This window comes from Sus scrofa, chromosome 16 (assembly GCF_000003025.6).
Source record: "Sus scrofa isolate TJ Tabasco breed Duroc chromosome 16, Sscrofa11.1, whole genome shotgun sequence".
Lineage (NCBI taxonomy): Eukaryota > Metazoa > Chordata > Mammalia > Artiodactyla > Suidae > Sus > Sus scrofa.
Window position 1 is genome coordinate 71,880,905 of NC_010458.4, and position 13,065 is coordinate 71,893,969.

Here is a 13,065-nt window from a genome sequence, read left to right on the forward strand (position 1 = left end):
ACAGTACTGGGGAGAGACAGGCATGTGTGAATCACACAGACACCTTTTCTATGGATATAGCATACGTGCCAGGTGTTCTGAGCGTGTGCCAGTAACACTGCAGGGGTAGATACTGAGAAAGTAAGACAAAATTCCTGTTCTTGAGATGCCCAGGTGATAGTGGGGAGCCAGGCATATACATATTATAATAGATACTGGATCAAAGCTATCAAGAGACAAAGCTGAGGGAACCTGGAAGACGGAGAGAGAAAGAACTCTGCCTGGGGACATCAGGAAGCACTTTGAGAATAAATGGGATGCTTAATCTGTCCCTGAAGACGGAGTAGGAGTTCCCCTAGAAAGAAAGGGAGAAATCTATTCGGGCATATGCAAAGGTCCTGGGGCTACCAGTTGCTGACATGTTCAGGGATCTGGCAGCAGTTCTGAGTGGCTTGGAAGATAAAGTTCTATCTCCTGAAGTTTCTTCTTTTAGCGACGTCCCACTTCTTCCCCTTCAGGACCTGTATGAGGCAGGGGAACTGAAATGGGGAACAGATGAAGCCCAGTTCATTTACATTTTGGGAAATCGCAGCAAGCAGCATCTTCGGCTGGGTAAGCTCCAGAGAAGCCCTGCAGCTGCCCTCATGGGGTGGTGCCAGGATTTCCTCTCTCTTCCTTTTCTGCTCATGGAGCCTGACAGCTGCTTCATCCACAATCCAAACACTAGTCCTGATTTCGTGCGACCGTGGTTTGTCACCCGTGTCATTAACGGGATGTTCAGCTGCTCCATCTCGGTACCAGTCCTGTCTTCCTGGGGAGCGGGAGGCGTACGCAGCCCCCTCGCAGCAGATGCGGCGAGGCTGCACGGTGGCTGATTGTGTGCGACCTCCCTGCCATGTCCCCTTCCACCTCCCTACCTTCGTGGTGACACTCCAGTCCCAGCCATGGCGCCTGCCCTTCTGAAATCCTTGTTCCTCCCAGTGTTGTGGGGGGCACTCTCGACCCCCTCCCCCCGTCTCTCTGTCTGACTCAGTGTTTGACGAGTACCTGAAGACCACAGGGAAGCCGATCGAAGCCAGCATCCGCGGGGAGCTGTCCGGGGACTTCGAGAAGCTGATGCTGGCTGTAGGTACGTCCTGACGCTGCCTTCCCGGGGCCTTTGAGGGATTCACAGATTCTGGCCCAGGAACCAGGGCAATTGAAAGATGTGGAGATGGGAAGGAGGAAAGCAGAAGGGCCATGAATTGTAATGGGGGCAGCGTGGCAGAGGCCTGGGGCGGGGAATCGAGTCTCAGGTACTGACGGCCCCCCACTCCTTCCTCTGTGGCACGTGGGAGGGTGAGAAAGAGCACGGGCAGGGGTTGGGAAGCAGTGATCAGGAGAGTGGGTTTTGTAAAGCCTCTCCTGTGTGCCGGTGCTGTACTGAGTGCTTCCTTTTTAAAAACGACACATCAGTAGGTACAGACATTGTGTCCATTTCACATCGAGGAAACTACATCCCACAGAGGCCAGGTCCTGGCCAAGGGGGTAGTTTTGTCATGACTGCTGCCAGGAGCTGACTCGTCCGTGGTGAGGTCCAGATTCAAACCCCAGGCTTCTCCCACATCCGCTGGGTTTGTTCGTTGGGGGTCACTTGCTTCACACTTCTTTTTTATTATATGTATTTAATTAGAGTATAGTTGATTTGCAACGTTGTGCCAGTTTCTGCCCAAATCTACTGTGGATTTGGAGCATAAGTCACTTAGGCTCCCTGGGCCTCAGTTTCCTCATCTGATGAATGGGGGCAAGGAGTAGACTGCCTGACCTGCTGCATCCTGATACTGCATTCCCAGGGAATTCTGGGAGTCTGGCCCAGGAACAAGGGACCAAGAATGGAAAGGGGGAGTTTCATGGTACGGGGGTAGGAAGGAGAAAACCAGATTGTCTGCTTACAAGCCACACATCCCAGGAGCCAGCATGTCTGGGTCTGGGGTAGGTTATGTCCCTGTGTTCCCTGGGGAAGAGCTATGGCCCAGCCTTCATCTTCCCACCCAGAGCTGTGCCCTACCAACCCGATGTCAAGCAGCCTGGCCCGCTCTTGCCAGCAAGATCCAGAGGTTCAGCCCATACCTTTCTGTTGGAGCAGAATCTCAGGAACACCTTTCCCAGCCCCACCCCAGCTGCTTCCCCACCTGGCCCCGTTCCCTGTGAAACCCCAAAGGACTAGGAGAAGATGAGTGCGTCTTTGTGGGGCACTTCCCACATTACAACAGGCCCATTTTCTGGTTTCTCTGTCCCCTGGGTTGATGATAAAAGTGGGGATGGGTCTGAGGTGCTCTGAGACTCTATGGTATCAGGAGCCAGGGTCCTTCCCAGGTTTCAGCTTGGTAGCCCCCAAGGAATGGAAGCAAAGCAGGGCTCAGGCCACTGCATTGTCCTTCCAAGGCAACCGGAATAACAACCTCTTCCCCCCTCTTCTCAGTGAAGTGTATCCGGAGCACCCCGGAGTATTTTGCTGAAAGGCTCTTCAAGGCTATGAAGGTGCGTAGTGGGGTTTGATGGGAGCAAAGTTGGGATCGTCCCACAGTGGGGACCCTCTGGCAAATTCTTGAGGGAGCATTCATTGGCCAAAGAGAGCCCACAAAACATGGGTCACAGGACAGAGTGGTGGCACTTTGCTCAGGCAAGCTCCAGAGCAAGAGGTGCTGCCTGGTCACACACCTTCCCACCCAAATACCTGTCCTGACCTCATGATTGATGAGATCCAGCCAGCCAGATGGGTTGGGAGCCCATGCTTTTGAAAAATACTAATTGGAGTCCCCATTGTGGCTCAGTGCAAAGGACCCAGTGTTATCTCTGTGAGGATGTGGGTTTGATCCCTAGCCTTGCTCAGTGGGTTAAGGATCTGGCGTTGCCACAAGCTTCAGCATGGGTCACAGACGCAGCTCAGATCCAGTGTTGCCATCGCTATGCTGTAGGCTGGCAAATGCAGTTCCAATTCAACCCCTAGCCTGGGAACTTCCATACGCCGCGGTGTGACCCTGTTTTTTAAAAAAAAAAAAAAAAAAAAAAGGAGTTTCTGTCGTGGCGCAGCGTTACCGAACCCGACTAGCATCCATGAGGACTCAGGTTTGATCCCTGGCATCGATTGGTGGGTTAAGGATCCATGTTGCTGTGAGCCATGGTGTAGGTTGAAGATGCGGGTCAGATCCCGCATTGCTGTGGCTGCGGCATAGGATGGAAGCTGCAGCTCCACTTGGACCCCTAGCCTGGGAACCTCCATGTGCTGAGGGTCTGGCCATAAAAAAAAAAGCCAACAACAACAACAACAAAAAGAAAAAACTTAATTAACCAGAATATTTATACACAGCATATGTAAGTAGGTAAAAACCTTCGCTGTGGGCTCTGCTGAGTCTCGTGATGTTTATCCCCAAGACCCAGGCGATTCCATTCGAGGCATCGACTGAGAATATCGCTTCCCAGGACTTTACACAGATGACCCAGAAACGGATGTCATTTCCAAAGCGTGCCATTGTCAATGAACACAGTTGTTTATTGCCAGAGGCCCAAGAGCCCTGCGTGGCCGTCCCCTGAGTGCCAGTGGACAGTAGCCCATGCTGTGTCTTCCAGTGCCATACTGAGCGGGACCGCTTGGCCCTGCAGAGATGTTTGCCTGTGCGATGCGTTCATAAATGCGCACAGCAGTATCGTTCATACTGTGAAACCAGAACCGATCCCCCAGGAGTGTCCCTCAGGAGTAGCGTGGAAGAAGAAATGTGGATATATTTATTTACAGAGTTCCAAATGGGCTGCGGCACCCGCGGTGGATGGAGGTTCCCAGGCTAGGGGTCATATCAGAGCTACAGCTGCCAGCCTGCGTCACAGCCACAGCCACACCAGATGTGAGCCGTGTCTGTGACCTACACCCCAGCTCGCGGCAACACCGGATCCTTAACCCACTAAGCGAGCCCAGGGATCGAACCTGCATCCTCATGGATGCTAGTCAGGTTCATTTCTGCTGAGCGACAACAGGAACTCTAGGTAAAGTTATAATAAGGCACATCAGGGATGGGCAGGACGGGCCGTGGGAGGACAGCAAGAAAAGCAGAGGGACGTACCACGGGCTTCAAGGCATTGGCAGTGTCCTGCTTCTTTTTTCTTCGTGTTAATATCTTCTTACAAAGGGTGGATTTGCAGTGGAGCCGGGGGCTGTCCGCACTCCAGCCTCCTCTCACTCTCCGCCCCTGTGTGCACTGGTCCTGCAGGGCCTGGGGACTCGGGACAACACCCTGATTCGCATCATGGTCTCGCGCAGCGAGCTGGACATGCTGGACATCCGGGAGATATTCCGGACCAAGTATGAAAAGTCCCTGTACAGCATGATCAAGGTGAGGCGCTGACGGGATGGAGAGGGCTGGGCGTCTCGTGGGAATTCCAGGAGCCCCTGCCAGTGGCACCTTCGGGGAGTTGAAGGCCAAGTGTCCATGGCGCTTGTAAGACGTGAGGCCCCTCTTTAGAGGAAGGCAGGGCTGGGTCATGAAGGACAGGAAGCCGAGTCCAGGATGAGGATGCTGCCCTCGGGGCAGGGGGAGGTCAGACCCCTGGAAGCAGTGGGACACACTAAAGAATGCCCAGGAGGGTTCCTGTGGGACCTGCTAGCCCTGGGCCAGGCAGTGACCCTGGGCCATCCAGCCCATGAGACTTGGTGAAGAGAACAGGTGTAGAGCTGGATGGTTTCTACTTGTTTGGGGTGAGTGGGCTGAAGTTTTCAGAGTTCAAGCCGTGCCCCCCAAAGTGTATGTCCAAAGAGGAACCGTCTAGGCATTAAGTGCAAAAATGTCCCGTAGGAAAATGTTCGGATAAAACTAAAAGGAGCAAAGATAAGTCGGTTTCTTTATCTCGGAGCTTCTCACAGTCTATGGTATGTCCATTACAAGGCTCCAGGAAGGACCTAGAATACGCCCTGTCTATCAGATGTACATTTGTTTGTTTGGTTTTGGCATTTCCCAGTGCTTTTGTTCAGGGGGCCCTCTTTTCATGCACTATTTCACTTTAGAGGGGGGAGCTGGGGGTTATCTGGCGGCAGGAGGGCTGAACTGGGGCTGCTCATGCTGGCTTGAGAACGCGTTTCTTCTTTTTTTTTTTTTTCCTTGTAAACTTAAATTCTGTGGCGTAAAGCAGGCCTTTATGTTCACAGGTTATTTGTGAGTTGCCAGTTATTTTCCCCTGGATCCTCCCGTTGGGTCTGGGCTGCCGCAGTCAGATGGACAGCGCAAGGATGCTTTCTTCGTGCATCTGTCGTGGAAAGCTGAGTAGCAGGCAGTCATCTCTTACTAGTTCCATGTTCAGCGAAGTCATATTGGTCGCTTGGAATTGTTCCTTGCAACTACTTACACCACAGAAATTGGCAGATGCTGCAAAGCTGGGCTTTTTTTTTTTTTTTTCCCCCGGAGAGCCCGTTGTTAAATGCATTGGGTCTCAGTCCTGTCTAGACAGGAGGCAAGTCAGAGCTGTTAGGAATCCATGGTCAGCCTCCCCCTGTACCAGGCAATGCAGGAAGCATCCCTTCTTGTCTGCGAGGATCCCAGGGCTGGCAGGGAGACAGGGTCACCTTTCTCTCTTTCTCCCCCAGAATGACACCTCTGGAGAATACAAGAAGGCGCTTCTGAAGCTGTGTGGGGGAGACGATGAGTAAGTGGCCTCCTGGCCCCAGGCTGGAGGGTGTGGCCTCAGGTGTGGCTGGTCAGGGTTCTCCTGGCCGCCTCCTGAAGGATGGTTGCATTGGATGGGCTTGGGACTTGCTCGGAGGCAGGAGCCCTGCGCCCGTGAACGCCTGAGTGTCTGAATGTGCACACGAGTGTGGTCCCCCGTACCTGGAGGTATCTCCTCCTGCAAATTGGAAAACCAGCCCCAGGGGTCTGGCCCAGGAATCAGAATGTGAAGGTTTAGGCTTTGCTACGTACTCCAGAGCTACTTCTTCGTTCATCACGTATTAAACGGAATAAATACAGATGCCTGTGCAGGTTGCTCGTTTAGCACCTCTGTATTAAGGACTCTCCATGTGGGGCAAGAGGGTGAGGAATCCTCTGGCCGAGAAAGATGTACAGAGCCAGGCGCGCCTCAGGGCTCCTGGGAGTGCGTGCAGATCTTCATGCCAGACAGGGAGGCTCCCGGAGATGAGAGACCCAGAGAGGAAGGGGAAGGTGTTTGGGGTGGAGAGAGAGCCTAAAGGTGAGAAGGCACAGCCTGGTTCGTTTTTATCACCGAAGTCACAGCTTTGTCGGGTGCCGGGGAGAAAAATGAGGCCAAAGGGAGGCCAGGGCCTGGAGCCACCTCCTGGCAGGTGAGCCTGGCCTGAGTATAGCAGAGAGCCATGGAGGGACATGACTTGACCAGATTTGTGTGCCAGGAAGGGAACTGCAGGTACTCTGAGTTCCCTTCTCTGGGACTTAAAAGGATCCAGTTCATTTGGGGCTGAGAGCCTCCTGTTTGCCTTTAGTGAGGTCCCCAGGGCTGTATCATTTCGGCAGGCATTTCCTGAGTGACTGATGGGCCCAGGTGCTTTGCAGGAGGAGAGGTAGAGACGGCATGGCTGGAAGCTGGTCACGGACATGTTTGGGAGGGGAGACTTGCACAGAAGTGACTCACATTATAAAGAGGAAAGGGGGAGTTCCCATTGTACTCAGTGGTTAACGAATCTGACTAGTATCCATGAGGTTGCGGGTTCGATCCCTGGCCTCGCTCAGTGGGTAAAGGATCCCGCATTGCCGTGAGCTGTGGTGTAGGTTGCAGATGCGGCTCAGATCTGGCATTGCTGTGGCTGTGGCGTGGGCTGGCAGCTACAGCTCCGATTAGACCCCTAGCCTGGGAACCTCCATATGCTGCGGGTGCGGCCCTAAAAAAGAGAGAAAAAAAAATTTTTTAAAAATAAAGAGGAAAGGGGAGGTCAAAGGATTGGAGCAATCCTCTCCTGCATGGGACCTGGGCCAGCAAGGTAAGAGAGTAGAAGGTTCTCGGACGTGGAGGGCTCCGGGGAAGGGTGAGGCCAGGCTGGAGAGAAGACAGAGCGAGATGGATTAGAGTGTGGGGGTGTGTTTGTGTTGGGGTGTGTGTGTGTGTGGCACGGGTGGAGTTTTGCCCACGGTGACCTTCCCCCATCCTCTCCCTAACCCCCTCCATTCCAGTGCTGCTGGCCAGTTCTTCCCGGAGGCAGCGCAGGTGGCCTATCAGATGTGGGAGCTTAGTGCAGTGGCCCGAGTAGAGGTCAGAGCCTCCCCACCTCCCGCTTGAGCCCAAGCTTCCACTCTTCTGCACGCACCTTCCTGCTGCTCTGGTTGGCACCCAGCTGCCCCCTGGTGGCCAACCCGAGACATTGAGTGTCACGTCTTGAAGCTTCCTGTTCTCCCTGGAGGGATGGATCGTTGGGCTGGCCAGCTCTGTGGTGAAGGCCGCTGATTCCTGCATTAACCTCTTAACCCGCTGGAAAGTGTTCTGGCCCACTAACTACTAACAGGCCTTGCCGAGTGGAGACCTGCTTGGTCCCATGGAAGGGCCTAGCCCATCCCCGGGTCTAACAGTTCGAGTTTTGGAGGCACGGAAGCTGAGAACAGATGGGCACCCATGGGGGCACTGGAGGATTCTTGGTTGTCCTGACCATTCCTCGGACCCAGGGTCCACAAGGGGCAAGAAGGAAAGATTTCACAGAAGTACTCAGGGCAGCGCAGTCCAGGGAGTGGTAGCCCTTGGCCCCTACAAAAATATTTGAAACGTAAGGACTCTGTTTCTCCCTTGCAGTGCCACCTTTGGCAGGCCCCATCTCTCTCTGTCTCCATCTCTAAAATGAGGGTGTTAGACCTGGAAGTCTGGGTGTCCTCCTGTGCTCTGCGGCTCTGGGACAGCGTGTCCCAGTATCAGACAAGAGCTGTCATTGCAGAAGATCTTAGGTCATATGAGAAATGAGGCGATTTGGTGGGAGGGCTGCCATGGCATTACAGAACACTGAACCGCCCCTCGTGGGAAAGCCACTCTGCTTCAGTGTCATTAGCCTTATTGCCAATGTCACAGAGGGAGTCCCAGTTTGGTGCCACATCCCTCCCCGTTCGCGGGTTTTCCTTTTTCAGAAAGAGCTGAGAGAGCTAGCTTCAGGTGTAGAGCTTTTGGCAAGCCATGATGCCTTGTGAAATTTGGTGCTATTTGAAAACATGGGTTTTGGGGTGGTTTTTGTTTTGTTTTTTGTTTTTGTTTTTTTTTGGTTTTTATGACATTTATTTTCACGAGTCATTGTCTGTCGAAGGTGCATGACACCAACTTTCTCTTCATGATAGTTACGTAAAGTCATTTTCATTCATTCATTCATTGAGCAGATATTTTTCCAGTGCTTCCTCCTGTGGCAGGCATCGCTGGAGGCCCTCGGGACATATTCCAGACCAAAATGGACCTAAATCATTGCCCTCTAGGAGCATTTAAATGCCCTTCCAAAGGAATGCATTTGCGTCAAACAGGAAAGAAGCGGAATTAAGTGCGAGTATTAGGAAATAGCGTAGGGTGTGTACAAAATGGGAAACATTATGAAGGTCGTTTCAGAGGGACTGAAATTTGGGTAATTCTCTCTGGTGTTTCAGACCATTTCGGGTGCCTTTTCCGAGAGAGCGTTTCTCTAAGAGGCAGGAGGGCCGCGGGGACAGGGCAGGCTTCTGGGGAACTGGGGCGGCCCCCATGGAGCTGGGCCAGAGCTGCCTCTTGGGGGCAGGACCACTCTCCTCTTGACTGCACTTGCCCTGTCCCCAGGCTTGAGTCCGTCTCGCTCCTCCTCTCAGCTCTGGGGCGGTCTCTGTCTGCTGTGCCTTGACCCCCGCCTCTTCCCCCACCCCCGCCCCAAGCTGCTTGGTTTGGGGCCCCTGGGGAAGCCTCCCCTCCCTCGCATGCTCCTCTCTTGGCCTGGCCCCCGGGGGGCCTCCAGACACCTCCTGAGTCGCTTTCTGCTTCTTGCAGCTGAAAGGCACCGTGCACCCAGCTGGGGACTTCAATCCTGACGCAGATGCCAAAGCCTTGCGGAAAGCCATGAAGGGACTTGGTAAGGGGCATGTGGAAGGGGCCAGATGGCCTCTGGGGCAGCGAGAGTGGCAGGTCTGGTGATGGGCTTGGCAGGGGCAAGAACTGAGGCCTCAAACTGGGGACTTTGGAGTCTCCAGCGCACTGTCACCTTTGGCTCCATAGAGTAGAGGGAGCAGGGGAATGAGGGGGATTTATCAGGAACCTTCCCAGAGAGACGAAGATGTTCCCAGGCCCTGATGCAGAAGAAAGTATGAGGTGATGAGACATAAGATTTTTTTTCTCTGGCTTTGCTGCTGACTCACCCTGTGACTTTGCACAAGTCTCATAAGCCACCTGGATCTCAGTGTAACCCATGCATGAAATAAAGGATGTGGCCCCTGGGATCCAAGAGCCCCAATTCTGGAGTGGGAGCGCCCCCTGCTGGTCACCCATGTCCAGGCCTCCATTGAGCCCCGGTGGTCCTTCCCGCCTGGAGGCGGGTGGCCAGTCCTCAGGAAGGCCACCGGGGACAGAGCACCCGGGTTTGGGTCTACTGCCCTCTCCCCCCATCTGTGTAGCAGTGCTTCCCACGGGACCTTGGGTTATGTCCTTTGCCTTCGCGACCTCCTCTTCCTTTGTCTTGTGGGAGCAGTAACATCTCCCAAGCACATCTGGGACGGCAAAGTGACAGGGGTGAGATGCTCTGGAAAGATCAAGTCCTGTGCCAGGTCTGAAGTTGATGGCATTGATCTGAGAGGCAGGAAGTGGTACCCTGCTGCCGTCCGGAGTCAACCTGCTGCGGCGGGAGGGACTTGAGGTCCAGCTCTCAGGGAGTTACAGAGAAAGGACATAGGGTCCCCAGTGAGACCTAGATCGTCGGGTTGGAAGGACCCCTTAGTAACCCCTCCAGCCTCTTCATGATGCAAGTATGGAACTCAAGTCCCCGAAGGGGAGGGGACTTGCCCAAGGGGCAGCCATTGCCAGAGCCAGGACTAGAACTCAGGCCCTGGCTCTGAACCCAGTGCTCCCTGCTCCCCCAAGGGTCGTTCTTTCTAAACCAGTGACACAGCAGAAGGAAGCGCAGGAAGGAATCCAGGGGACGTTGGTGGCTTGGGCCAGAAGCGAGGCCCTGCGGGGGCTTGGCCCGGCCTCTCCCCCGACAAAGATGGAGGGGTCTGTCACTGGGAGAGGTGGGGGAGCCCGGGCCAAGGCCTTCCTCTCAACTGTGGCTTTGGGGACTCAGGAACTGACGAGGACACCATCATCGACATCGTCACGCGCCGCAGCAACGCCCAGCGGCAGCAGATCCGCCAGACCTTCAAGTCTCACTTCGGCCGGGTAAGGGCCCCCACCCGGGCCCCAGACCCCGCTTCCGCGCTTCTCCAAAGGAGCCCGGCCCATCGCGGCCAGCTCTGCACTGGGTCTTCACGGCGGCGGGACCCCCTGTGGCCACGCGTTCTTGGAGTGTCTCCAGCCCTGGTTTGGGCTCCCTGCACACCCACCTGCCCTCCGCCTCCCCTCCTGCCCCCAGCCTGTTCCTTGTGATCAGCAGCATGTGTGACTGGCTCCACTTGGGGCCGAGGTCAGGGATGTGAGGTGTTTTCACGTAGCACATTCAGCAGCAGTTTCCTCTGCGCAGAGCGGCTTCGGGGCCAAAAGGCTGAGTGTCAGGGACGCCTGTGTCTTAGTGGCATCCCGTTTTCCAGGCAGGTTTCCCCCTGCCCCCTTGCCTCCCTGCCTCCTCCCCACACGGAGAGCGGTATTCCTCTGCTTGGTTTTTCCATAACCCTCTTTGGTTTCCTCTAAAGAGTGAACCCAGCCTCAGCCCAGGCAGACACAGGCTCCCACGATCCCCGCATCCAGAGGGAGCCCCATTTTCTCGTTCCGTGTCTCCTTCCTGTCTGTCCCGGGTCACATGGGGGCAAGTGCTGATGTTGGTGTGACCTCGGCTCTGCCCTTTGCAGGACCTGATGGTTGACCTCAAGTCCGAGCTCTCTGGAGACCTGGCAAGGCTGATTCTGGGACTTATGATGCCACCAGCCCATTACGATGCCAAGCAGTTGAAGAAGGCCATGGAGGTAAGGGTGGGCACCAGGGGACGGGGGGCCTTTCTGTGCAGGTGCTGGAGCCACAGGTGTGTTGGTCGTAGCTTCTTGGTAGAGCCTCTTCCCCACTTATCTTGGGCTCAGTCTATTAGCGCAGTGACTCGTCAACCCATGACGCAAGGCTTCTCTTAGGTCCCTGTTTTACAAATGAGGAAACTGAGGCTTAGGGCTTAACTCGTTTGGTCAAAGTCCCAAGCGGCTGAGCTGAAATTTGCACCAAGTCTGTCTGACTCTGGAGCCTGACTTGACAACCACATAACAACACTACAGCTTTCGGTGCCTTAAGGATTAAGAGGAGAACAGACATTGCCTGGGCAGAGCAAGTTGAGATGATTGTCCTTTTAAAATTCCTGGACAGGGAGTTCCCGTCGTGGCTCAGTGGTTATTGAATCTGACTGGGAGCCATGAGGTTGCAGGTTCGATTCCTGGCCTCTCTCAGTGGGTTAACGATCCGGTGTTGCCGTGAGCTGTGGCGTAGGTTGCAGACGCAGCTCGGATCCTGCGTTGCTGTGGCTCTGGTGTAGGCCACTGGCTACTGCTCCGATTCGACCCCTATCCTGGGAACCTCCATATGCCGTGGGAGCAGCCCTAGAAAAGACAAAAAGACAAAAAAATAAAATAAAATAAAATAAAAATAAATAAATAAATAAAATTCCTGGACAGAGAGTTCCCTTTGGGGCTCAGCAGAAACAAATCCAATTAGGAACCATGAGGTTGCGGGTTCCATCCCTGGCCTCTCTCAGTGGGTTAAGGGTCCGGCGTTGCTGTGAGCTGTGGTGTAGGTCGCAGACACAGCTCGGATCCCACATTGCTGTGGCTGTGGCGTAGGCTGGCAGTTGTAGCTCTGATTTGACCCCTAGCCTGGGAACCTCCATATGCCATGAGTGTGGCCCTAAAAAGCACAAAATGAAAAAGAAATAAAATTCCTGGACCAAAAAAGTGAATGACTTCAAAACATGGAATTCGTGGAAGGATAGGGCTAGACCTTGGGTCTCGGGACACTCTGAGGAAAAAGCTTTTGTCACCACCTGCCAGCTTTTAAGCGTAGAGACTTGAAGGTCTCCTTCAGGTCAGAGAACCCAGGGCTGGTGGACCCCTGGGCAGTGACCACCGAGGGCAGAGGACATGTCCGACCTTGTTTTATCGTCATCGCCCCAGGAGCTTGCACAGTGACTGGTGGGTATTTAACAGATGTTTGAATCCATTCATCAGTCAACCCACAGTCGTGTCTGCCTCCCTCCCCTCCCCCACATCGGGGGCCTTCGTGTAATGGGCTCCGTAAGCTGCCTCAGCCCACTGATTACCCATCAAACCCAAATGTACACAAAGACAGCTTCTTGTTTTCCTTAAAGCACAGAGCATTTTTCTTCTGTCAAATATGTGTTCAGCGTGAAACTTGAAACCACATACACAGAGCAGAAAAGAAAACAGAAGTTATCTGATCCCTCACCCACCCAGAGGGCCAATCCCTGTTGCCTGGTGGTACATGGCCTCTGCCCTTTTTATGTACTTATATATAAATACTTATATTCAGGTATACACATGTATAAGCATCTATATACACACTCACCCGTATACCACCTATTATTATTTTTAAAATTTTTGGTCCAAAGCACTTCTGCGAGGGTCTGGAAATCCTCGCACTTGGCACGGTCAGCCTTGATTGTGCCACGATCGGGTCCAGGGGCCACGTCTGGGGGTGAAGAGGAAATTCAGTAAGTCTTGGCCTGCGCCATTGACCTCCTGGGCTGTTTCTTGGAGCAAGAATCCCCTTGACCAGGGCCCGTGGGTCTTCTGCACGGGAGTCAGAGCTGTGGTTCACACTGTCTTCGCCTTGACCTTCTAGGGAGCCGGCACGGATGAAAAAGCTCTCATTGAAATCTTGGCCACTCGGACCAATGCCGAAATCCGGGCCATCAACGAGGCCTATAAGGAGGGTGAGTGTGGGAGGCAGGGGGAGACAAGCCAG

The 13,065-nt window shown here is 54.1% G+C and overlaps 1 protein-coding gene across 1 annotated transcript in view; it reads left to right on the forward strand.

The window, feature by feature from the left end:
• Positions 1-13,065, forward strand: part of ANXA6 (annexin A6) — a 56,495-nt gene that overhangs the window by 23,676 nt on the left and 19,754 nt on the right. The window contains 10 exon segments of the mRNA XM_005672613.3: positions 498-591; positions 1,013-1,108; positions 2,441-2,499; positions 4,224-4,346; positions 5,591-5,649; positions 7,143-7,221; positions 8,950-9,031; positions 10,235-10,329; positions 10,956-11,069; positions 12,943-13,033. Coding sequence (XP_005672670.3) covers positions 498-591; positions 1,013-1,108; positions 2,441-2,499; positions 4,224-4,346; positions 5,591-5,649; positions 7,143-7,221; positions 8,950-9,031; positions 10,235-10,329; positions 10,956-11,069; positions 12,943-13,033 — 892 coding nt within the window.